This window comes from Xenopus laevis, chromosome 9_10S (assembly GCF_017654675.1).
Source record: "Xenopus laevis strain J_2021 chromosome 9_10S, Xenopus_laevis_v10.1, whole genome shotgun sequence".
NCBI lineage: Eukaryota > Metazoa > Chordata > Amphibia > Anura > Pipidae > Xenopus > Xenopus laevis.
The window spans coordinates 116,028,603-116,055,038 of NC_054388.1; the positions used below are offsets into that span (position 1 = coordinate 116,028,603).

Genomic DNA, 26,436 nt, shown 5'->3' on the forward strand with positions numbered 1-26,436 from the left:
GAGGGAAAGGGGTGTTACAGGGAGAGCTGGGAAGTGAATCAGGGGTACAGGCTGATACATTAGATAGGTATAAGAAGGGGTTGGATGGTGTTTAGCAAGTGAGGGAATACAGGGATATGGGAGAGAGCTCATAGTACAAGTTGATCCAGGGACTGGTCCCATTTTGGAGTCAGGAAGGAATTTTTCCCCCTCTGAGGCAAATTGGAGAGGATTCAGATGGGTTTTCGCCTTCCTCTGGATCAACTGGCAGTTAGGCAGGTTAAAAAAAAGTAAAAATATTGAACTTGATGGACGTGTGTCTTTTTTCAACCTTACTCACTATGTTACTATAAAACAGTCATTGAGTACAATATGAATAACAGTTTACCTCTTGCAATGCCCTTGTAGAAAACAATATGTGGGGAGGACTATGAGAAAGTTAAAGACCAGATTGGGGCAACATATAAGAAATATAAAAAAGGGGTATATGATTATTTATCTGAACATTTTGCTAAGGCACACAATAAACATCCAAGTGGCCATACAAAATCCAACTGGAGAGGAGGAGACACAAAATGGAGTCTCTCCCAAGAAGAAATGAAATGGATATACCAACTGGGGACGCTGGCACCTCAGGGGTTAAATCTTGATTTTGATTTAACATGTTTTTTAAGACAGATTTTATGAGTGTATTGTTTGAAATATTTGCAACTGTGATTTTACTAAATTATAAGTTTTTGAACAAGTGAGTGCAAAATGTTTTACCCATTTATGTCTATTTAAATTGGACAATCCAGTGTACCCTTGTGATCTTACACCTATAAATATTAGGGAAGGGGGTGCCCAAGGTACACGGAAGTGTATTGTATACATAACAACACATTAGGCTGTGTCAAGGAGTCTTTAATGTACGTCTAGATTTATAACTATTTTGTTGAATTGATTAAAATTCTTCTCATTCTTTTCTGATTGGAGTGGAGAGACTAAGAGAGAGCACTAGGACCCTGCAGACACCAGGAGGAAAGTCACATGGGAGGATGGGAGAATGAAACTGCTGGGAATTTATAGAAGGTGGAATTTCTCTAGACTTAAAGTAAATTGCTTTATATCATACAGTTGTGATTAGAAGAAGTCTGCTGTGCAAGGAACTCGCTGTGATTTTGGATTGGAGGGATCACAAGTGGAGGAGCAGGACCATCACTGCACTTGTACTTTGTGTTCCTCTAGAAGAGACGAGTGTCTATTGAGAGGGGTTGGGAAGAGCGATGTTTCCAGGCTGGAGAGGAACCATTGGTAAGAACCTGGTTATGAACAATTTCCCTTTCATGGTCAGTGATGTGTCTGTCCAGACCTCTAAACATCTTCCTCCTTCTATCTGAGATGTTTCTCATCTGCTCTTCTAACCTTCTACTTGTCTGTTCTTCTGTCTTTCTCATCTAGTCGTCTTTTTTGTACCTTTATTTCACCTGTTCTTCACATTTGTTCCCTAATATTCTACTTTCTATACTAGGGGTCCACATCCTTTTTTTTTTACCCAGGAGCCACATTCAATTGTAAAAAGAGTTGGGGGACAACTTGTGAGGATTAACAAATATACTCATGCTTGTTTGATACATATATACGCTTGTTTTCTTACACATATATACTCATGCTCGTGTGATACTGTTCATAGAAAGTGTTTCTCTGTATCTCATTTGACCGAGCTTGAAACTGTTTTGTTTCTCTCTAGCCTGAAATAGTTTCGTTTCTTCTATTTCCCTCCAGATGTCACATAGATCCTGTAACTATGCTATGAATCATGGGCATATAAGGTTTCATTTGCTCCTTAAAGGGAAACTCCACAAAAACATAACTTAAGCTTTTTGAAAAGTAAACATAATTTCAAGCAACTTTGCAATATACATCAATTAAAAAATATGCAGACTTTTCATGATTTTTAATGGTTTCTGACAGTTCCCTAAGCCCAGCCCCCTTCTCTCCTGCTAATCTGTCTGACTACTTTGCTTGGCTTTCTGACTACTGTTACTTTGTATCAATAGCATCTGTCCTCAGCCTGCATCCTCCAAACCCCACAATTCTCTGCACACGTGATTCCAATAAGGAACATCCCAGTGCAATGCATTGTGGGTTATGTAGTTCCTGCATGTGTCTGTAAGCTGGGGAGTTTGTAACATCAGTGTTTAGTCCCTCCTTCCCTGCCAGGATTTCAAATGATGCAGAAAGAAATGAACTGTTAAACAGCTGGATTTCAGCAGAGAAAATGCCATTTATTCACAGGTAACTGTGATGGGTATATTAGGGGTTTCTGTGTCATGTGAGCCTTTAGTTTGAAAGCCAAAGTTCCCCTTTAATAAATGAGACAAGATTGAACCCAGTTGTGTGTTCCTTGTTTCCTGAGATCTCATCCCCCGGCCGGAGACCTCCCAGTCAGTCCCACATCACACATAGAGGTGCAGAACCCTTACACAACACAACCATTAATAAAAGTCCCTGGGAATGCCCAATATGGGCTGAGATTGGCTATTTGGTAGCCCCTATGTGGACTGGCAGCTACAAGAGACCAGGGCTGGTCTTACCAACCGTGGGGCCCAATTGGAACCATTTTGGCTGAACCCCATGTAGAATTGTTGCTGTCTGGCACAGTGTTCCAGGGCTGGGTGGCCAATAAGTGCCTTCCGTACCCTCTGTCCAAGTGACTTCTGCCAATCAGGGCTGGGGACCATGTTCCCTGTGCAACTTTATTGACCAGTGTAGAAATGTGTTCACAGCACTATGGATTATATATAAAAATAAATACATTTCACTCAGGTATAAATACCCCAGAACTCAGAGCAGGATGGCACAGTGACAAATTCATGAATAAATACCCCAGAACTCATAGCAAGATAGCAAAGTGACTATTTCATTTATAATACCCCCCATAGCAGAATGACACATAGGCAATTTTTATGTATAAATCTCCCAGAACTCGTAGCAGGAGTGCACAGTAAATATTTCATTTATAAATACCCCAAAACTCATAGCAGGACGGCAAAGTGACAATTTCATTTATAATATCCCCAGATGGCACAGTGGCAGATTCATATAGAATAACCCCTTAACGCAGTTATTTTTTTGTTCATAAACCTCAGCACTTATATTAAAATAAATATTACATTTCCAGATGTGAAAAATTAAAATGACTAATGACAACAAGGAAAGAGTTAATGGTGTTACTATGGGAGCAATCGGTCCAATTAGCCGTAGGCAACAATTTACTCATGAGCCACTGGTTGGGGACAAACTGCTCAAAACTCTTCTGTGGCTCCAGTCTGATTTATTGAATCTTCTAGTACTAGCCTTGTCCACTTGCCTATACTGTATGTCTCTGAACCTTCTTCTCCTTATCAGACTATCTTGTACCATCCTCATCCACTTGCCTATTTGCCTCTGAACCTTCTTCTCCTTATCAGACCTTCTTGTACCAGCCTCACCCACTTGTCTACATGCCTCCAAACATTCTTCTCCTTCTCAGACCTTCTTATACCAGCATCATCCACTTGCCTATATGCCTCTGGACCGTCTTCTCCTTATCAGACTTTCTTTTACCGGCCTCATCCACTTGCCTATACTGTATGCCTCTGAATCTTCTTCTCCTTATCAGACCTTCTTGTACCAGCATCATCCACTTGTCTACATGCCTCCGAACATTCTTCTCCTTATCAGACCTTCTTGTACCAGCATCATCCACTTGTCTACATGCCTCCGAACATTCTTCTCCTGATCAGACCTTCTTGTACCAGCATCATCCACTTGCCTATATGCCTCTGGACCGTCTTCTCCTTATCAGACCTTCTTGTTCCGGCCTTATCCACTTGTCTATATGCCTCCGAACATTCTTCTCCTTATCAGACCTTCTTATACCAGCATCATCCACTTGCCTATATGCCTCTGAACGCTCTTCTCCTTATCAGACTTTCTTGTACCGGCCTCATCCACTTGCCTATACTGTATGCCTCTGAATCTTCTTCTCCTTATCAGACCTTCTTGTACCGGCCTCATCCACTTGCCTATTTGCCTCTGAATCTTCTTCTCCTTATCAGACCTTCTTGTACCGGCCTCATCCACTTGCCTATTTGCCTCTGAATCTACTTCTCCTTATCAGACCTTCTTGTACCAGCCTCACCCACTTGTCTACATGCCTCCAAACATTCTTCTCCTTCTCAGAACTTCTTATACCAGCATCATCCACTTGCCTATATGCCTCTGGACCGTCTTCTCCTTATCAGACTTTCTTATACCGGCCTCATCCACTTGCCTATACTGAATGCCTCTGAATCTTCTTCTCCTTATCAGACCTTCTTGTACCAGCCTCATCCACTTGCCTATTTGCCTCTGAATCTTCTTCTCCTTATCAGACTTTCTTGTACCATCCTCATCCACTTGTCTACATGTCTCTGAACCTTGTCTTTACTTTTTCTAACATTTTCATCCCGGCTTCTACTTCCCTAAACACTTACTTATCCTAAACGTTGTATTTTTATTCATTTTTATTTCTTCACTATATATCTGATATTGTCATTATTGCTGTTTTTTTATATTTCAATAATATCACTCACAGCACATTTACTCAAAGTGTATATACTTAGGATGTTTGAATGAATGCAAGTTCCATAATTTGTTATAAATCCTTAGAGGTTAATTGACAAAGGTTTTCCCTGCAAACTATTTTTTTTTTCATTTGAGTGTTTGATATTTTTTTGATTGACAGATCCCAAACATTTGGGAAACTTAGATTACAAAATTATTCACAAAGGCATTTTTTATTCACAAAGGCATTTTTTATCTCTATTTTCTTGAATCAGGAAAAAACGTTGATTGCGAATTTTAGTTTATCAGCCCTTTGATGTGTAGTTGGGATTTGGTGGTTTTTGCAGGTTATGAGGCAGGTTATCACCTTTGTAAGCAAGGGGCACAGTATTCTCTTTAGAACCCTGGAGAGATTAAACCTATGAGAACATTGGTTGCATTAAATCAAATTAAAGTTGAAAGATGTTTTTACTTTTTGCTGCTCTAACACATTGTGTTATTCAATATGTAGATTTGTAGAGGGAAAGAGATTTTACGAGTAGAAGACAACATGATGCTCTAATGCAGCAACAATAGAGAGGAAAATCCAAGGTCGGCAGATTTCTTGTCAGGCGCAGAGACATCTTCATGAGCAATGGGAAATACCCTTATTATCATTAACAGATCAAAACATTTGGTCACGTATGTTTGTGCCTATCAGGTCTCCCAGCAAACTCTGGTAAGGAGAAGTCATAGTGACTGAAACCAAAACGTGCATAGAAATAATATAAGTGAAAGAGTTAAACAAAATCAAGTGTTCAAACTATAAAGGGCCAGTAATATAAAACTGAAAAAATGTAGTGGGTATTGGAGTTAATTAGGCAAAGTAAAGGGATTATTCATGGAGGAAGGTTCTGTCTTTAGGTGAGAGATTGTGCCAGTTAAAAGGACATATAAGGGGGTTATATTACTAATTATCGACCCAAACTACTTTGTCTCTAATCCCTGTGCATTTTCTGTTGTTACTGTTCCTGTATTACAGGCATATGGGAAGCTGAAAGAAGGACACTCTGTTACTATTTTTCACCAGTTTTCTGTCCCCTGTTATTTGTATATAAAAAGAGGAGATTGTTCTGAAGCCGACTGCCGTGTGCACCCAGACTATTTCTGGATCTATAACCCCATCAGTAGCCCTGTGTATACAATTGAAGAATTGACTCCTCACAGTAAGAACCTGAGTTATTTTATTCCAAATTGAGAATTTGTTCTGGGAAAAGAATCATTTGGTCTTCTGATTATAATGGCTCAGTGGCCTTCAGCATATAATGATACTGTGACCTGAATCTTGAGCAGGTCCAGTTGGGACCAACCCAGTTCTGCTTACTTGCAACATGACCTTCACCCTCCACCCCTCTATACTCCCATAATCAGATTCACTACCTTACCTGACCTGCCATTGTTCAACATGGGACCCAAACTGCAAGTGATGTCACTGCGGACCACAGTAAGGGGTGAAATTAGCCTTATAGACAGAGGAGGGTGTCAGGATCACGCCCACACTTTATCTAGGTGCCCAGATCCACAGAATGACTGCACAGTAAGGGAACAGGGACCTTCTGCCTAACACATGAACACTTTGTGGGTACCTGACCTGATGAGGTCTCTACTGTGACCCCAATCAAATCCAATGATGTTGGGTCCCCCAGAAATCCCCAGTGTCAATTCAGTTTATTAAACATAATCCAACATTGGGAGAGCCGAGTGCTGCCAATAAACATTCCAGAGATCTCAAATACTGAGGCTGAGGTTGTACCAATATATTATATTTAATCAATCACTTCTAAATCAGCAGCATCTCACAGGTAAGTGCATTCTGTAATACCTGGCTGCTTCCCAAGCCCACAATTTATGTTTTATCTCAAACAAATTAACAACTGTTTCTATTATTGACCATATTGGTCTGTAGTACATAAAGAATGTTGGCTTGTATTTTACCAAACCAAGAAAAATATTGCTTTCCATTTAGATATCATGGTTTCTGCCTTCTACAGGAGTAGCATGAAATTCCCTTTATATAATTTAATTATATAATTTGGAGAGGTTCTGCTGGAATGAGAAATTTGGAGCTAATTATTGCTGTACTTCTGTAGAGAGGTGCAGAATGAAGGCTTATGAATTGCTATAATTTATTTTAAAATTTACAACAAAAAGTTTAATGAAACATGATAGAGAATTTGTAGTTCTGTGAGAGTTTTTCTTTTTAATAGAGAAAGGATAGGAGACAGGGGGTTGCCCTGGTGAGTGCCATTCTGCATTTTATCCAAAAGGATAGAATTCCCAGCACATATGCTGAAAGGATCCAAGAATGTCCCAGGACTTCATGTTGAACAATTAGTCTAATATCATAATTGAAATTATTTTTACTTTAATATAGTTCATTAAATGAAATAGTCACTTTTGTGGTATTGTTCTTCCCCTTTGCACCAGGAACAAACCTGAAAAGGGACAAGGACAGCAAGAAAAACCTGGTAGGCACTGGCCCTCATGGACCCCATCGACCGAGGCCCGCTCCCCACTGGAACTTTGGGTGTTGCATCCCCACACTCAATCGTGGTTACAAGGATGAAGTCAAAGGTATGGCGCATGCAGAATGGGGTTAAAGCCTTGTAGTGGGTTAGACAAGTGGAGAGTTTGTGACAGGGGTGAGGGGTGTCTGACGTGGGAGCCACAGTGCACCCCTGACACCCCAGTCTGACACTGAACCCCATCACTATCAAAGGCTCCTCCAGTTGCACTTGTTCTTGTATTCCCATGTCTCCTTACTCATTCCACCAATGGGCACTGAGTCAAGGTGTAACAATATATAGAGAAGACCTGTAACTACTTGGGTGCCATGACATGCTGGGGGCTCAGTAGAGACCTAAAGATTAAATATACATTTGTGATGTAAGTCAGCTACACCGGTGTCACTAAATATACCATCTCTTTTAGCTGCACCCACTTCAGATAAATACGTAATGAAACTAATTTGATGATATCTGTAACCTGCTCCATGCTTTGTTCTTCTAGTGGCTTCTGACCTTAAGTTAAATTGGCTTTAAAATACTCTCCTCCTATAACTTGGCTAGCATACCCTCTTGCACTGAGTTAATGTGATAGGCAGTGGTTTTTGTATAGACAGGGACAAATCAGAGATATAAGAGATATAAGAGATATAAGCAGGTCAGTGGCTGAGGAAGAACAAGTAGAATGAGTGAAACATAACATGAGTTTGATGAGGCAGGAGATACAATTGGTTATAATTAGGGATGTAGCGAACTGTTCGCCGGCGAACTTGTTCGCGCGAACTTCGACCGTTCGCGTCCGCCGAATGTTCGCGAACGTCGCGCGACGTTCGCATTTTGAGTTCGCGTTCGATTCGAATACAAATCGTTCGACCATTCGACCATTCGAATTCCTTCGACCGCTAAAAATCGAACGATTTCCATTCGTTCGAACGATTGTAAGCATTCGATCGAATGAAAAGCATTCGATCGAATGCTTCGATCGTTCGATTCGAATGAAAATCGTTCGATCGAACGATTAAAATCGTTCGATCGTTTGAATCGAAAGATTTTAGCGGGTGTTCGAAGTTCGCGAACTGTTCGCGAACGTTCGCATTTTTTGCCGGTGTTCGCGAACGGCGTTCGCGAACACCAAATCGGCAGTTCGCTAAATCCCTAGTTATAATACATTCTAATCTATGCCTTTATATTTATACAGGAGAAGGCTGTTTTCACACCAACCTGAAACCTGCATCTTGGCTCCTGGGTGGTAAAAACTCCGTAATAGAAGATATAAAAGGCAACTGGAAGAAAATATCTTGAATATTTTGAAGGGAAATATGAGACAATTATTGAAGAACTTGAAGTGTATTTTGAGTCAAATGTTATTTCATGGTAAAGCCGATACTGAATACAGATTTAAACCTACAGAAGAGAAAAACATAAACATAGATGGTAAACCGGTAAAGGCCAAAAATATCAGTGAAAACATAATGGGAGGACAATGGGGAGAGGAAATTTTGGAGAGAAGTAGGTATTTGACTCTGTCTTTGCAAGGTAAAGAATTAAGTGAGGAAAAGATGCAGGAAATATTCAGAGGTTTATGGGATTCCTGTGGATTTAAAGGGCATGTAAAGGCAAAAAAATAAAATCCCATTTTTACTTTCTTTAATGAAAAATAAATCTTTCTCCAATATACTTTAATTAAAAAATGTGTACCGTTTTTATAAGAAGCCTGACTGTATGCAGTGACATTCTCCCTTCATTTACTGCTGTGGATAGGAATTGTCAGACGGTCCCTAACTGCTCTGCAGGGAAACAATCATACTTATGTACAGCAGGGGGAGCCCCCCCCCTTACTTCCCAGCCATGCAGAACTAAAGCTTGTCCTGTTTTGATAATTTATGACTATCCCTAAGCAGCCCAGACCACACTGAGCATGTGCACAGTCTTGGTCTTGCAAAGATGTATAACAAAGTTACAAGATGGTGACCCCCTGTGGCCAACTTTGAAAGCATAAATTATTTGTTTGATTAGGCTTGTGGAGCAGTAAGTTCATGTTTATGTTTAGTATACAAAATACAGCATTTCTAGCCTTATTCTATTTTAGACTTTCCTTGTCCTTTAAGGATGAAATCCTTGTCCCTGTCCCATCAGTTTATCAGGGAGAATTAGAGAAATTTAGAAGTCAGAAGCCAATGCTGCCAGTCTCATCAGTGAAATCTGTCTGTGAAATCTGCTAAACATTTAGCTGATGAGAAAATAAAGTTAGAAGAGGTGACACAGGGTGTTGAGAAGCGAAGAAGTCCTCAGTTTGCAATCAGCACCAAGTTACAGAGCGACTTCCCATTCCCAAAGGAATTCCTTGTGTTTGTGTCAATGTATCTGTGCCACAAAGTTGCCCACAGGTTTGCCCAGATCTCCGATGATTTCATCAAATCCATTGATCCTTGAGTTCCTCTGGGAATTAAATGGCCACGGCTCCAATGTAACATGAATTCTTTGAAAATAATGTAAGGTTAGATAATGATGCCACAAGATAGTTGGGTTTGGGGAAGGGGGCTGCTCAGACTTACCAAAGGGATCTTTGCCCTGGGCCCACCAATTTTATTTTATCAGATGTTGAAGATGAATGTAATAAATCTGTAGCTACTAGCAGGTAGTCTAATTTAGTATAAATCCTATGTTTTGAAGAATAAAAAGTGCATTGGTTATCACTAGAGTGATGTACTCTCCAAATGTCCCTTGGTCTAACTTTCACAACAGCTCTCAAAATGTTCTTGTTTGTTCCCAATCCCTTGGTAGTGTCATGGGAGTGGAGTGGTCCTGCGTCTCAGACAGTATTGAAATCCCCTCTTATAATTATAAGAGGTCTCCTAGTTTCCCCTATCCCTATACTATTCAAATCAAATTTGTTTCTTCTCGGAAGCATAAATGTTGGCCAAAACAATATTGTTCCCAAGATTACATATTGCCCATTGTTGTCTATGTAACCCCTTCTTGGCCACCCCCTGTGCCACAAGTTATACACTATTACCTTCTTACCAATACCAGGTTCTGAGTCCCCTTTGCTAAGTGAAAGGTTACTGGGAATTACTAGTTAGTGGGAATTAGTTAATAGGAGTGCATCCACCTAATGGGATCTGGGAATACACCTGTGGGTGGCTCCATTAGGAAAAAAGAATAATCAAACACACCAAGTGCTGTAAAACACATAACTTTATATAAAATTAAAGAAAAAGTAAATATGCAGCTCACATATTACTGACCTACTACCCTAGGGAACCTGTTGCAGTCCAATCCTGGCACCTCCTTGCCAGGCAAAGTCCTGCACTCCACTCCTGGTGGACAAAGAAAATCTCAATCCCTTTTCCCCAAAGAGCTCTTAAACCTTCCCCAGCTAGTGCTACCTGCCCAAATACCTCTCCAGATGGACAGAGGTAGTTGCTTCCACATAGCAGGCACAAGAATAATACCTGTATCTTTAACAGGGACACACGCTGGATCCTTTCACATCCCTTCCTCATGCACAACTCACCTGTAGACTCACACAGATGGGCAGCCTCACACAGAGCTGGAACAGACATCCACAGCGATAAAATCCTTCCGCCAAGCACACAAAGCTTGCTTTAATCTCACTAACTGCAGTGTGAGCCGTCAAACCCCCTTTACTCCTCATGACACAGCTCCCAACACTCTCCATAGTGCGAGCACACAAAAGTCCTCCAAGCTCTAACCCCTCATGGTTGTGCTTACCAGGCTTGGGGTCCCCTACACCAATCCCATCAGGGCCATCAAATTCCTTTTAGCCCTACATCTTGCAGCAGTTCTAATCACTCTGTCCCCAGTGAAGTAGAAATCGGCAATGGCAGTGTGAGCACATGGCTCTACTTATATCAATCAGTTGTGCATCAGTGACCCCATGTGACACCCTCTGATATCTGCCAGACACACTGCACAGGGACAAAGGCTCCTGCCCCTCCCTTCACTCCAAGTTCAACCCGTAGCTTCCAAATTACTAGAAAGGCTTGTTTACAAACGCCTGATCCAGCATCTCACTCACAACTCCCTTCTCGACCCCCTGCAATCTGGCTTCCGCCCAACACACTCAACTGAAACTGCACTCACCAAAGTAACCAATGATCGTCTACTGGCAAAGTCTAAACGGTCACTATTCCATACTAATCCTTCTAGATCTCTCTGCAGCCTTTGACACAGTTGACCACACACTCCTCCTAGACATTCTACATTCAGCTGACATTCATGACACTGCTCTTTCATGGTTTACATCTTATCTGTCTGACCGTTCCTTTAAAGTTGACTTCTCTAACTCTACTTCTACTATGTTCCCTTTCTGTCGGAGTTCCTCAAGGCTCTGTTCTAGGCCCTCTGCTGTTCGCTCTATACAACTTGGCTAGGAAAACTTATTCAGTCATTTGGACTTCAGTATCACCTTTATGCTGATGACACCCAACTCTACTTGTCTACTCCTGATCTTTCTAATTCTGTCCTTTCCCAAGTCACAGACTGTCTCTCTGCTGTCTCCTCCTGGATGTCTTAGCGCCACCTGAAACTGAACCTCTCAAAAAAAGAACTCATTATATTTCCTCCAACATCTTCCCCTGTCCCTCAGATATCACTCACCGTAAACAACACCACCTTTCATTCCACCACACAGGCTGCCTAGGAGTTATCTTAGACTCTCATCTGTCTTTTTCACCACACATTCAAACACTTGCAAAATCTTGTCTTATTCAACTGCGCAACATTGCTCGAATACGACCCTATCTCAGTTCAGAATCAACTAAAACACTGATTCAGTCTCTCATCATCTCCCGCCTTGATTACTGCAACTTACTCCTCACAGGTATTCCAACAAGTCACCTTTCACAACTCCAATCTGATCTAAACGCGGCCGCTAGACTCATTCATCTATCTCACCGCTCAACATCAGCTGCTTCCATATGTATGTCCCTTCACTGGCTCCCAATCTCCTCTAGAATCAAATTCAAATTACTTACACTCACTTTTAAGGCCCTTTATAATGAAGCAAATGTAAAAAGTGCTAATTAGGGAGCACCCGCCATCACATGAAGAGAAGCATTGGATGGTGTGCAGGGTTAAGGATATAATTGATAAATCAGGAAAAGAAAAAGCACTAACCCTTAAAGTTGCATCATGAGATCCTACTACTCAAGGAACAAAAATAAATAAAACGTAACCTTTAATAAGGTTAATGCTTTAATAAATTAGATAAAAGCATTTATTAAAGTCCAGGATAGTATTAAAATAGTGTTAGGAACAGGGAGATGATTGGACCAGAAATAGGTTTAGCGCTGTACAAAATCCGCAGATTGAGTCTAAGACCAGTCTATTAAATCTGCAGTTTAAGCTCTAAAGTTACAACAGAATATAGACAAGGACAATTATCCAGAAAACTGGAAAAGTAGGTCACAGACCCACCTATTCAGCTAACCGCTGGAGAACTTCCAGGTCAGGCAAAACTGAGGGTGAAGGGGTGGCTTGTTATTTGTGACCTGGAAGTTCTCAAAAAGTTATAGATCACCACAGTCCACTAGAGTGAAATTCCGCCTCTCTCCATTCATTTCTATGGGTTTTTTAAAGGCATTTATCAAAGGATGAATTTTCACCCATTGATAAATACTTTTTTAAAAATCTCATAGAAATGAATGGAGAGTGGCGGAATTTGAGTGAATGTTGGTGTTATGCACAATGTTCTGGGTAATTTTGCTGTCCAATGTCCAGATGGGAATTCTATGTGTGTGACTGTGGGGTGTGAGGTCACACCCATAGTAAAAAGTATAAGGGGGACCCCCAATGTAAATGTGTCCCTAGAGAAGGTGAATGAGGTAATTCACAGTGGGGAGCACCAAAAGCAGAGCAGGGGAGTCTGCAACAAAGTCGCTCAAGTGAGAGAGAAAATGTCTTGAGTAAAATGTGCCTTAATGTATTGCTACCTCAAGGGTTAAAGCAAAGGGAGAAAAACTCTTTGAGGAATGTCTGTGATTCCAAGTGGGAATGTCTTAAAGGTGAGGCAAAACCTAAGCCCTGCACTTTGTGTGACTTGTCTGTGAATGTGTATAAATCTGCGACTGTGTGCAAAACAGAGCCTGGAAAGTGCACTAGTTGTTCTGGCCCAGGTCATATGGCTGATAATTGCCCCTATGAAAGGTCTACTGGGGCAATAACTGAGCTGATCAAAGTCTATGACCAGTTGTGTGTGCAACTCAACTCTGGTGGAGAGTCCCAGTCTACTGAGAGCAATCCCTTAGAGAGACAGGGATATGTCCAGCTCACTGAGTGTGTAGTGAGTGAGAACAGACCTGAGTGTGCTGATATGGAGAAAGGTAACATGGCTGCCAATGGGGATAAGCCACATGGAGTGACTGTGGTTGAAAGCAAAGCCATGACTCCTGTGTTACATTCCATGGAAGGAGTCTTGCAGTCACAATCTGTCTGTCTGACCGAGGATGTGTTGGGTCCCAATACAAGTGATGCCAAATGTGAGTTGTTTGCTAACACTGAATGTGTGACCGAGTGTGTGTCTGGTTGTATAACACAAGTCTGAGCAAGATGCAACCAGAGGGCAGACTAAAGTAAAAGCCCTCAATGTGTTTCCATTGCCAGTTGTGGAAGGACACCCTATATATCTGGCAGTGGGTAAAACTAAAATGCAAAGCATGCATGATGGTAATACAGATGCCAAAGTGTGTGTGTCTTCCCTAGTAAATAAAATTGAGGAGATGGAAGTGTGTGTGGTCGCTCCCATAGAGACACATGTGTCAGATTCATGTGGTAGTCAAAATAAATTGGCCTTAAAGTATCCATCCAAAAGTGACTCCCATGGTTCAGGCATGATAACCTGGGAGAGTAAAGTAAGGCAAAAGTCCAAGCAGAACTGTGGGAATGAGACACCTGAAAGTGTATTAAGTGAGAAGTCAGGTGAGAGACCTGAAATCTTTGACTGCCAAGCTGTGTGTGTGTGTGAACATAGCCAGTGCAAATGATGGTGTAGAAAATAGAACCATGAGTGTTAATGGGGATAAGCCAGACAGAGTGTCTGAGGAGGTGAGCGATGAAAATGTACAACTGCCTCCTGAATGTGTGTGTGTGCAGGTGCCAACCACACAACTGTTCTCCAGTGAGTCCGTCTGTCTGAGAGCTGTAACACAGTGTTCTGGAGAGGAAAATGTATGTGAAAGCAAATTTAAAGAGGAAGTTAAAAGTCCCTTAGCAAAATTTGTGCCTGTCCCCACTGAAGTGAAAGTGACAGATTCAGCACCAGCTGAGTCTATTAAAGAGGCATGTGAGATAAGTCCTGATACAGATGAGGTCAAGTGTGGGTTGCCTGTTAACACAGAATGTGTGTCTGATTGTGTGTCAGAGTTTGTGACACAGATCTCTGGTAAAAAAACACCCTACAACCCATGAATGTAAAATGCAAAGTGTTCATGGTGTGGACAAAGACACTGAAGCATGTGTGCCTGATCTTGCCCTGTTGATCACAAGCAGGAGACTGAATGGTGTGTGACTTCCTCCATAGGAACACATATTCTCTCCAGCTATCAGTCCTTGTTGGAGCACAGGCTGCTCTTTATAACTACCCCTAACTATCTTACTTTCTTAGAGCTTTCTACAACAATAACTACACGTAGTCCTGTAACTGATTAAACCTTGTCACTGGGGTCCCTGTTCCCTAACTTTTACTAGAAGGATTGTCCATCAAGGGCATTTGCTGGGCTTTGTTGCTGCCCAGACACATCCACTTGGATCCACAAATGGAGGCTAAAGAGAAAAAACTCCACTTTGCAAACACTATATTGCTGTATGAGAGGAAGTGATCACTATCGTCAAGGGCCAATAAGCTAGATATGTAAATTAGAGATTTATAGGCTTCTACCTAGTAACTAAGGAAATAAACTAGTAGGGATGTAAAGTCATAGGGGCTATTAATCCTACAGTTCCTTACTCTAAACTATTATAAAAGAAAAAAAACATTTTGTTGATTATTGTGTTACTGTGCTGAACTATTTTTTATTGCTGTAGAAGAACATTATTGATGCGTCACTTGTACTTGTGTAACAGAGGGGCCCCTACTGTACATAGGCCCCTCCATCCATTGTATTATAGAGGGGTCCTATTGTGCTAACTGCCTGGCCCCTCCACCTACTCCACCCATTCTGGTGTCTGAGATAACAAAGTTTACACAACTTTACAGATGTGTTAAACACTATATTGAGTGTGTCTGTGTGCTGTATCTTTAGAAACTTATAAGTAACGGAGTTTTAAAGGATTTATGTCATGATTTTTATGATGTAGTTTTTATTTCTAAATGACACTGTTTAAACTGCAAATAATTCACTGTACAATATAAAATTTCATTCCTGAACCAGCAAGTGTATTTAGTTGTAATATTGGTGTGTAGGTGCATCTCAGCTCATTTTGCCTGGTCATGTGGTTTCAGAAAGAGCCAGCACTTTAGGATGGAACTGCTTTCTGGCAGCCTGTTGTTTCTCCTACTCAATGTAACTGAATATGTCTCAGTGGGACCTGGATTTTACTATTGAGTGCTGTTCTTAGATCTACCAGGCAGCTGTTATCTGGTTACTTTCCCATTGTTCTGATGATGGGCTGCTGTGTGGGGGGGGGATGGGAAAGGAGGGGGTGATATCAGTCCAACTTGCAGTACAGCAGTAAAGAGTGACTGAAGTTTATCAGAGCACAAGTCACATGACTGGGGGCAGCTAGGAAACTGACAATATGTCTAGCCCCATGTCAGATTTCAAAATTAAATATAAAAAAATCAGTTTGCTCTTTTGAGAAACAGATTTCAGTGCAGAATTCTGCTGGAGCAGCACTATTAACTATTGTTTTCCCATGACAGTATCCAATAAAGCATTATGGATTTTGAATGTGTTGTGTTGTGAAAATCTGCCAAAAATGTCTCTATACAGATGTACTGTATGCTAAAATCAGCATTTTCCCTGACATTTTCATTATGAGATATTTTGGCATAAAAACTGTCTGTAATAATGTAGTGAGTATGAATAATTCTCAAAAAAAGATGTTGTATATAAGACACAAAAATAGCCATGCTCACATTTTTTGGAAAATTGTCAGTAGAGGCAGAAAAATGATCATCTATATACCTGGTCACACCAGTGGGGACAACTTTTTGTTGGGGTGAAGGGTTTAAATAGTTGTTTGCATAACCCTGCTGTGCTCTCAATCAATTATTATTATACAAGGATCTGTTGTGTGAGTCCAAAACATAATAATAGCGCCCCCTATGGTTCCCACCTCTCCTCTAAAACTCATATCCTCCCCATTACATAATAATTATACACTTGGGATGTTTTTCTAACAATATTGTTTAATTATGAGATTATTTTGTAATATATAACTAAATCGATAACAATGCAATTAAATATAGTTGTAATTATTATTATTTGTATAGTTGTAATTATTATTATTTGTATAGTTGTAATGATTATTATTTGTATAGTTGTAATTATTATTATTTGTATAGTTGTAATTATTATTATTTGTATAGTTGTAATTATTATTATTTGTATAGTTGTAATTATTATTATTTGTATAGTTGTAATTATTATTATTTGTATAGTTGTAATGATTATTTTTGTATAGTTGTAATGATTATTATTTGTATAGTTGTAATTATTATTATTTATATAGTTGTAATTATTATTATTTGTATAGTTGTAATTATTATTATTTGTTTGGCTGTAATTATTATTATTTGTATAGTTGTTATTATTATTATTTATATAGTTGTAATTATTATTATTTGTATAGTTGTAATTATTATTATTTGTATAGCTGTAATTATTATTATTTGTATAGTTGTAATTATTATTATTTGTATAGTTGTAATTATTATTATTTGTATAGCTGTAATTATTATTATTTGTATAGTTGTAATTATTATTATTTGTATAGCTGTAATTATTATTATTTGTATAGTTGTAATTATTATTATTTGTATAGCTGTAATTATTATTATTTGTATAGTTGTAATTATTATTATTTGTATAGCTGTAATTATTATTATTTGTATAGTTGTAATTATTATTATTTGTATAGTTGTAATTATTATTATTTGTATAGTTGTAATTATTATTATTTGTATAGTTGTAATTATTATTATTTGTATAGCTGTAATTATTATTATTTGTATAGTTGTGATTATTATTATTTGTATAGTTGTAATTATTATTATTTGTATAGTTGTAATTATTATTATTTGTATAGCTGTAATTATTATTATTTGTATAGCTGTAGGGGACCCACAATGAAGCAGTTCCATTAATCAGGCAGTCACTTCAATGTTTGGACAACTAAGTGTAAACCCTGGGCAGCAACTACATCTTTGGTTACAATCATTTCTTAGAAATTTAGGAACTGCCCAGAGGTAAATGGTAGTGAGTTATAGTATAAAAAGGGAACCACAAGAGCTCACCCTCTTTCTTGGACTTCCTGGAAGGTGGATACAGGGTTGGGCAGGTGGCAGAGATGTGATGCTGAACATCCCTTTCAATTCTGATATAACATCTCTTTTTATGCTGAGGGGGTCGGATGTGTGTGTGGGGGGGGGTGATTCCCTTTGTCCATTTCTGGGAAGAATTGAGACTCGTGCTTTGACCCCCAGCAGAAATGAAACTCTAGGCAACTTCCCCTTTATTTCCAGTCAGTTGGTTTGTGTGCGGCTCCCGAAACTGGTTCCTTCTTGTGAGAAGTAAAACAAAAAGTCAGTGTTTGTTTAGTGTGAGGGTTGTAAAGAAAATATGAGAGAAATCCAGGGGTTACGTGTACTTCTATTCTTTCTCATTTAAATAGCAGGAGAGTGGGGGCCAAGCAATAGAAAACACAAGTCACCAGCAGATTCACAATCTTCCCTTAAACTTTCACCTTGCTCCCATCTTTGAGAAATAAAATAACAAAACGATTTAAAAGGAAAGATATAGCCCCTGAGAATCCAAAGTAGCAGTTTCCCATCATGCAATACAAGGGAGTGTTGGCCCCTGAGAGCCCAGTGCAGCAGGTACAGAATTTCCCATCATGCAATAAAAGGGAGTATTGGCCCCTGAGAGCCCAGTGCAGCAGGTTCAGCAGTTCCCGTCAGACAGTAGGAAAGAGTCTGGACCTTATAAAGCCCAGCACAGCAGGAATAACATGTTCGGCCTCTCACACTTGTACAAACACAGAAGAGCATGGAATCCTGCCCTATAGCAAATAAACTTCTTTTACTTTCACTTGTGATTTAGTTGGAAGCCGAGAGAATGATGAGAGGAGTCAGTGCCTGAGCCGAGAACATGGAATATTGTGTAACTGGGAAAGTGCTGGGATTTCTCTCCTTCTTTCTGCTTCTCCTGCTGCTGCAGCAATGTAAGTACTACTCTCCTCTCTCTCATGTACTGGGGTCTCTCCTTTTCTTTCTCCCTTCAGACTCCTTGTTTGTTTTTATTTTGCTTTCTCCCTCTCTCTTGCTCTTCTCCTCTACTCTTCCCTATCACTTGTCCCCTATATTCCCTTTCTCTTCACTTGATTGCATTTCCCACTGAAAAATCTACAACCCCCTCCTCCCAATTCAAAAACCTTATCCCCGGAATTTACTGGCACCACATAGTGAAGTTCCAAGGCAAAAGCTCCAATTCCTTAACTCTCAACCGAAAGTAGTAACCTCCCTGTGTAAATCACCATCATGTGAGCAGCACCCAGTCATTCCATTGCCATATATCTTAAAATAGATTCATATTGTATAAATTAGTAACCCCCAAACAACAAATCCTAGAGGGTAACTATTAAAAATGAAGCTCAAGGTTAGAAGAACATTTACTCCTCTGACACTAAAGAATACTGTACTGAGAGTAAAAGTTATGGTCATGTTTGGTCCAACGTTTGGTCAGCATCTCCAACAATTAGGTATTCATTTAGTAACCAGTGCATGAAGGCAGAGGTATTCAAACGTTTTGGTTCCAAGTCATTGTGTTAACCCCATTCTACAGATGCAGAACAGCAACTATATCTCCATCCAAGTATTGCATTATATGGGATAATAAGTCAATCTAGGCTTTGTTTGCACATAGATCATTTTTGATCTTTCCTTATTTAGGTTCCTCTCTGGAAGTAACAGTTCCCTCCTCTCAGTCCTCCCTGATTGGAAGAGATGTCCTACTTCCCTGCACATTCCGAGTGGATAATCCTCCAGTGAATCCCAAGTTCCTCGCTCTCTTGTGGCATTTTGGAGACAAGGAGGTTCTGAGATACGACACAAAAGGGAAGGTCTCCAGCCCCCGGATATCCATAGATGAGAAACTTATACTGGAAGGCAATGCCTCATTGTCTCTCTCCAACGTGACCATCTCTGATGGAGGAACCTACAGGTGCTCAGTCATTTACAGCCCAGACACCCAACAGAAGGAGATCAGGCTGCACATTCATGGTAGGAACCAAGGACCACAAAGTTTTGCTTTCATTTACTCCCTCACATTTAAGGATAGAGGAACACACCAGTATCTAAATTTTGGAGTATCAGTTATACAGTCATAGTTTTAAGAATATCTAGGACAGGTAATCATCCCAAATCTTACCATAACTGACCCACGAGCACGGCTTTCAGGAGTATCTAAAAGAGCAAATGGCCATTCTCACCAATTCTTGCACTAATTGGCCTTATAGATGAAACCTATCCTGCTCCAATCACATTGTGGATTAAAAATTTCCACTCACCTCACCTTGTTATAGTCTGACATGTTTCGTTGTACAAAAATTCTCGCACATATTCTCATCAGTCTTTACCTTTTTGCACCATAATGTATGTACAAAATAAAAAAGTAATTGTTGGGTTCAAAGTCTTGTAGGATGTTGCTCCATCTATAGTGATGGGTAAATTTGTGCCGTTTTGCTCTGCCGGAAAATTCGCGAATTTCCTGCGAAATTTGCGAACCGGCGAAAAATTCGCGAAACTGCGCCGACGTCTTGTTTTTTTTCATAAATTTGCCCATCACTATCCATCTACAACTCAGTTGGTTATCTAATTAGAGTAACAATAAGTGAGGGGGTTAGTTTTACCGACTGCTTTATTATAAATCAAGGCTCATTTATCAATAGTGTGCAAATTTGCCCATGGGCAGTTACCCATAGCAACCAATCAATGATTAGTTGTTTTTGAGCCAGCTGCAAGTAGAACAATGAATGCAGCAAATTGATGGTTACCATGGGTTACTGCCTATGGGCAAATTAGCCCACTGCTGACAAATAATCCCCATTGTCTCCCTATACCATGAAGTATATTTCTATCTTCTCTATTCTCCTTTCGCTTATTTCTCTTTCTTCCTTATTTTTTTTTTCTGCCTCATCCTCCTGCTTCTCTCCGTTCTATATTTCTTAAAGGGAACATTTTTGTAAATCACCCCAGTCTTTAGGCAATAATATATAATAATAATGATATATAATAATATATAATGCATGGAACCTGATTTCTATTTAGAAATAATCTATATCAGCATATCATATAGTATAACTAAGGGGAAGGGGAGCTACTTAATGAATTTCTATTTCTCTTCCTTCTGTGAATTTTTCATGGTGCCATTTTCTCTGCCGTTAGAAAATATTACAAAAATGTGTTATTTACTTTATATATTGCCTACAGTTCTCTCCTTATTGCCAGCAGTTTTTTTGTGCTGTAGATTTTCTGTTTGATTTACCCCATGGAAAAATTCCTGTTTCCTTATCACTGTAGAAAGGTCGATAGAAAGGTTTGATCAATAGAAAGATATGATATGAAAAGCTGTATTTGTGTCCCTAGCGGTGCCAGAGGTTGCGGTTGCTAAGAGAACTCTCATTAAGAACCAGGGAACTTCCCTTCACTGCTCAGTAACTCATTTCTACCCACAATCCATCACTGTGACTTGGCTCAGGAACGGGAAGCTATTGGCCAACTCAGTTCTGGGGCCCCTTCATCAGAATGCGGATGGAACGTTCAGACAGAACAGCACCCTGACTCTCACCCCCTCCGACACCCTGAATAACCCAGAGATTGTCTGTCAGGTGCAACATGAATCCCTCGCCACCCCCAGGCAAGATAGTTACAAGGTGCAGTATGGAGGTGAGTGCACTTTCTATTAATCTTATAATGTGAGACATTGGGTCAGTTTGGTTTTTCTCTTTGGATCAACCACTGCTCATTGTATTTTATAATTCCATGTTTGTTTACTGGAAATACATTCAATCCATTTTAACTCAACCAATGAATCAAAAGAAATGGTTACATCTGCTTATTGCAAAACGTGTTGCTTTGTAACCTGATCAGTCTTATTCCCATATATCTGCCATATTGCCCCATAATCTGCCCACTGGATCAGTGAGTTTCATTAGAGTTTGTGTATGAGTTTCCTTATCAGAACAATCATGGCAGTTCCCATTGATATGAATAAAAACAAATATGTAGCTCAATATAAAGGCATAAGGGACTTACCTATAATGTCTGAGTATATATGGGGGAGCCCTCAGTTCAGGGGACATTACCCTGCCCAGTTACAGTTTACTGTAGGAACATGCTGAGCCATTAAGTTTTATTGAACATCAAATAAAATCAGTAAAACACATGCACAGATTGATTGATGCATTGCTTGTACAGATCTTAATTGATGTCTATAATAGCTTCTTAATAGAGATGAGATAAAGGCGTTAGTAGCATTTTGGTCAGGACCAGTGTAGAAGTCAGTGCTGTAACCAGTAGAGTGACTTCTAGTAGACAACAAGTGCAATTATACATTTCCAACACTTAATTGTGAGCCGTGTCTCCCCAGTGCCTCCGTCAGTACAAGTCTATTCAGCCAAGATCAATGGACTGCCGGAGCAGGTATTGGTGTGTGAAGCGGCTCAGTTCCAACCAGAACCAGTGCAGATAAAATGGATCTTGAATGGGAAAATTGCTGAAGATCCAAGGAAAAGCAAAGATGGGGGATTCAAAAAAGGTTCTTATTACTTGATGAACCCAATGACTGGGAGCCAAGAGGGAAACATCTCCTGTGAGGTGGAACATGAGACTCTGCTACATCCCATCACTGAGACTCTACAGCTGAGACAAGAGGGTGAGTGCCTCTAACCCCCAGCCAATCAATGATGGCAGCTAGAAGCCCCCACTGTCCCCTTTCCTGCAGTGCTGCTAGAATGTAGAGGGTGGGTAGCAGGACTAGGAGCACATTAGGACTAGGTCAAAGCAGGATTTTACCCATCATCCCAGTAGACGTGGGATATTCTGTGATGCCAATGGGCCTTCAGTGGTTTAGGCCATATAATAGTTAGTTGCTTTATAAAATGAGGAACTGCAGTATAACAGCAACATTACAGGGATTCTTCAGGAATTGCAGCTCTCCAGTCTCTAGTTGGGACCTGTTGCTGTTTGTCACTAGAATATTTGGTTTGATTGTGATCATTGCTGATGGGTAGTTTCTGGATAGTCACTGCCTGAACTGGGGCCCTTGATCTTCTTTACAAAGACTGGCAATGCCAAGCACTTTGTTGCATCCTATGTAGACCAGAGAGGCAAAGTCTTGACTTGACTTGAACATTATGGCAGTCAGGAAGCTCCTAGAATATGTCAATCATGTAGCTTGGTGGCTGCTCCAGGTACCAGTGAGATTGGATTATATTGAGGCCAATCAGAGCTGATATTTCTGGACCTATTTCATGAGCATGCTCAGTGCAGTCAGCTGTTGTTTCTTTGTAGGAAGGAACTCTCCCAAGAAGAAGAAGGTTGTGTTTGGTTTTACACTCAGGGCTTTTACTAAAATACAAAATGATTTGTGGGTGGATCACAAAAAATATTTCCTTAGGCACCTCCGTGCTTGGCTCCTGACCAGTGCATTTCAGCCGACTGTAGGATGTTGCAAAGGATTTTGAGAACAGCAGGATTATTGGAGTGCCCTTCTCTTTAAAGGATAAGTAATGTAAAACTGATGAGGGTGCTATTCTAGGCACTTTTGTAATTTACGTTTTTATTTATTTTAATTCCAAGATATTAAGGGATACATGCACTGTTAATATAAATGAATTTATTACAACAGCTTCAATGGTGGTCTTTTTCCCACCATTCTGATCACAAAGTAGTCAAGGAAGTTGTCAGGAGAAAGAAAGAGGCTACTCTAATGGAAAAAACAATAGAAACCTTTCTCAAATCTCTCTTTTCTTTAAGCAGAAGAACATCAGCCTCTTTCTTTCTCTTGACAACTTCCTTGACTACTTGCTGGTCAGACTGGTGGGAAACTGACCAGCAGGTGGCGCTGTTGTAACACAATTCATTCACATCAACAGTACATGTATCCCATAACATACTGGAATCAAAATAAATATATGATTAACATAAATTACAAAAGTGCTTAGAATAGCACCCTCCTCAGTTTTACATTCACTTATTTTAAATATTTACTTATCTTTTAAAACACCTTCAATATCCAGAATGGTGGATGATCCATTACATCATCAGTTACATCATAAGTTATTTGTCTTATTGCCATGTGGTATCACAGTATGTGCAGCAGATAGTCTTATTTCCCATGCCGTGAGACTGCTAAATGCCCATATATATATTTATTAAAGTGTAAATTTACGCCAGTTTATTGACCATTCTCTTGGATCCTGTTCTGTACCGCCATACTCTTGGTTTTGTCCCGGCCTCTATGTTCTTGACTCTTGATTTTGTTCCGCTCTGCCTGGTTAGTACCAACTCGGCTGTGTCCCTTGACCACGCTCCTTGTTCCCTGTCCTTCTTGTACAAATTTGGTTCCCTTGCCTGCCCAGACTTCTCCCCTTGGTCCTCTCACTATAAGACCTGGTGACATCCAAGTAGTGGAGGGCTCCTCCCAAAGCAAAAGGCGGCTTTTATAGGTGGAAGCATGAGCCATAGCCAGGTCCTCAGGGTATGTTCTGGGTTTGGGACACCTTACATAACAACAGCATAAAAATGCACAGGCAACTAAAAGAACATACAGTATTTCCCTTAATACCTATAACATTAAGAACTATGGTTGGTGTCACAGTGGCCCTGGATACAAGGTTTTCTGATGGGCCTTTAGAGTCACAGTCCAACAATGGATCTCAGGTTGGTTCTATGACATGCGCTATACAAACTCATTGGACCTAACACTTTTCTTTCCTAATTCTTCTTCAGACCCTGAAAGAAAATATCCAGTAAGGAATATGTTAGCGGCCATCTTTCTCACCGTGTTGCTGACCGGGGCCGGAATTACTGCGGCTCTCTGGTATTTTATATTCAAACTCAAATGTAAGTCTTTGGATATTTCTGTTTATCTGAACAAAGGGGGTATTGATTTCTTTTACAGATTTCTTATACAGTTTTTTATTTACATTAACAAAATATAATGAAAAGAGTGGATTTTATTTTAAAGATGGCTTTTTATAAATGGGCAAAACTTGAGGGAAAACTCAATGTCCAGTGGGGACAGAAAAACGAAAGTGAATAAATCTGTCCCTTCCTGTATCTTCTTGATTATTATCTTGATCATTATCAATAACTAAATATAGTAACATGCATTCACACTGTTTGTACATTTTTAACACAATTTTAACTCCAAATGTATGATTTATACTTTGTTGAATTTAGTTTTACTCTTAAGGCAACAAAATATGTTTCATAAAATAAAAAATGTTTTATCTCTGAATAAGGCATACTGTGAGACAAAACATATTGTAATCATAAAATAAATTTTATTCGAGTTAAATAATAATAATTTATTTAATAACAACAACAACATAAATCAATTTGCACCCAGAAAAGGGATTTTCTACAGGCAAATATATATTTTTTTTACTACAAAATATGTTTTGCCATGGCAACTTTTTTATGATGTCTCCAAAATTAATTTTGTGTTACCCTAAAAATTCTGATTTTAAAGTAAAAAAATAAATACATTTTTTTGAGTTTTTGGCATTTGGACTTTAATAAATATTTCCCAAAATGAATGTGCAGCACCTGAGATGACCAATCACAAATCTCTGTCCTTTCTACAGGGGAGTAATATACTTAACAAAGAAGAAATGCAATAGAAGCTAAGCAGAAAGCTACTATCTTGAGTAAATACATATTTCAATAGCTCCCATTTGTGGTGCCAACCACATATGTCAAAATTTGCACCCTATGTATAAAATTGGCACCCTATAAGTTAATGCATTGTATTTTGTTGACAATGTGACTTTTGTGGTTGCAAAAAACATATCATAACAAAAAATGTAAAAATGTAAAAATCATTTTGTGACTACAAAACAATTTTTCTGATAACAAAATCTATATTGTAAACTTTTATTTTTGTGCCATAGTAAGCAATGGTGGACAACTTAAATCATATTAACCACACCCGAAGTGGACACCACATTGCAGGAAATCATCACCATGAAAAATACTAACATTGAGACAATGACAGATGTTGATCCTTCTCCTTAGATTTCCAGAGATTCTGGGTGAGTCACATACACAGGAGTCAGATGTTGGATGGGGAGAAGGTGACTCTGTACTGTGTGGCCTCTGACTGCCCTAAGGACCCCCAGGTGATATGGACAGTGGAGGAGAATGATGGGAAGAAGATGGAGATAACAGAGGATGAGCCCCAGGCAGAAGGAGAAGGGAAGAAGTTGCTGGATCAGGAATTCTCTGTAAGAACAGACAGAACAGAGACAGACGGGAGACACAATGTCACCTCCTCCCTCAGCTTCACCCCTGATGTATCAAAGCACAAGGAGATGTCTGTGTTCTGCAAGTTTGTCTGTGATGGAAAAGCCAAAGAGGAACAAATACACTGTTCCTTTATCTTATGTAAGTAATGATCACAACTTTATATTCTAAATGATTTTGTTGTGGAATTTGTTGTACTGGAAGACACTCATTTCAATAAGGTTGCACCTAATGGTTATAGTACAATGGGGATCCTGTTTCATTCCTAAGGAATAGGGATGTAGCGAACGTCGGAAAAAAAGTTCGCGAACATATTCGCGAACTTTGGACGCAGCCACTGAAGCACAGTTGCCAGAAAAAATATGCCATATAAATGCTGAAAATAGTAATTTTTCGCCATACGTTGACCTTGTAGACATTGTTTGCCCAGTTTTTTTGGTTGCAGCCACTGAAGCACAGTTGCCAGAAAAAATATGCCACATAAATGCTGAAAATAGTCATTTTTTGCCATATACGTTGAGTCAACGTATGGCAAAAAAATGACTATTTCAGCATTTATATGGCATATTTTTTCTGGCCTCTGTGCTTCAGTGGCTGTGGCCAAAAAAACTGGGCAAACAATGCCTACAAGGT

The 26,436-nt window shown here is 39.6% G+C and overlaps 1 protein-coding gene across 2 annotated transcripts in view; it reads left to right on the top strand.

Moving 5' to 3' along the window:
- Nucleotides 1–228: 228 nt before the first annotated feature.
- LOC108704223 overlaps nucleotides 229–26,436 on the top strand; it is a 42,380-nt gene continuing 16,172 nt past the window's right edge. For both annotated transcript variants that reach the window (XM_041578620.1, XM_018240683.2), the window contains exons 1-10: nucleotides 229–1,272; nucleotides 5,060–5,266; nucleotides 5,570–5,753; nucleotides 7,015–7,161; nucleotides 18,377–18,497; nucleotides 19,225–19,554; nucleotides 20,920–21,219; nucleotides 21,923–22,207; nucleotides 24,286–24,399; nucleotides 25,576–25,944. In XM_041578620.1, the coding sequence (XP_041434554.1) occupies nucleotides 18,425–18,497; nucleotides 19,225–19,554; nucleotides 20,920–21,219; nucleotides 21,923–22,207; nucleotides 24,286–24,399; nucleotides 25,576–25,944 (1,471 nt within the window). In that variant the 5' untranslated portion in view covers nucleotides 229–1,272; nucleotides 5,060–5,266; nucleotides 5,570–5,753; nucleotides 7,015–7,161; nucleotides 18,377–18,424. The remainder of the gene's footprint in view (nucleotides 1,273–5,059; nucleotides 5,267–5,569; nucleotides 5,754–7,014; nucleotides 7,162–18,376; nucleotides 18,498–19,224; nucleotides 19,555–20,919; nucleotides 21,220–21,922; nucleotides 22,208–24,285; nucleotides 24,400–25,575; nucleotides 25,945–26,436) is intronic.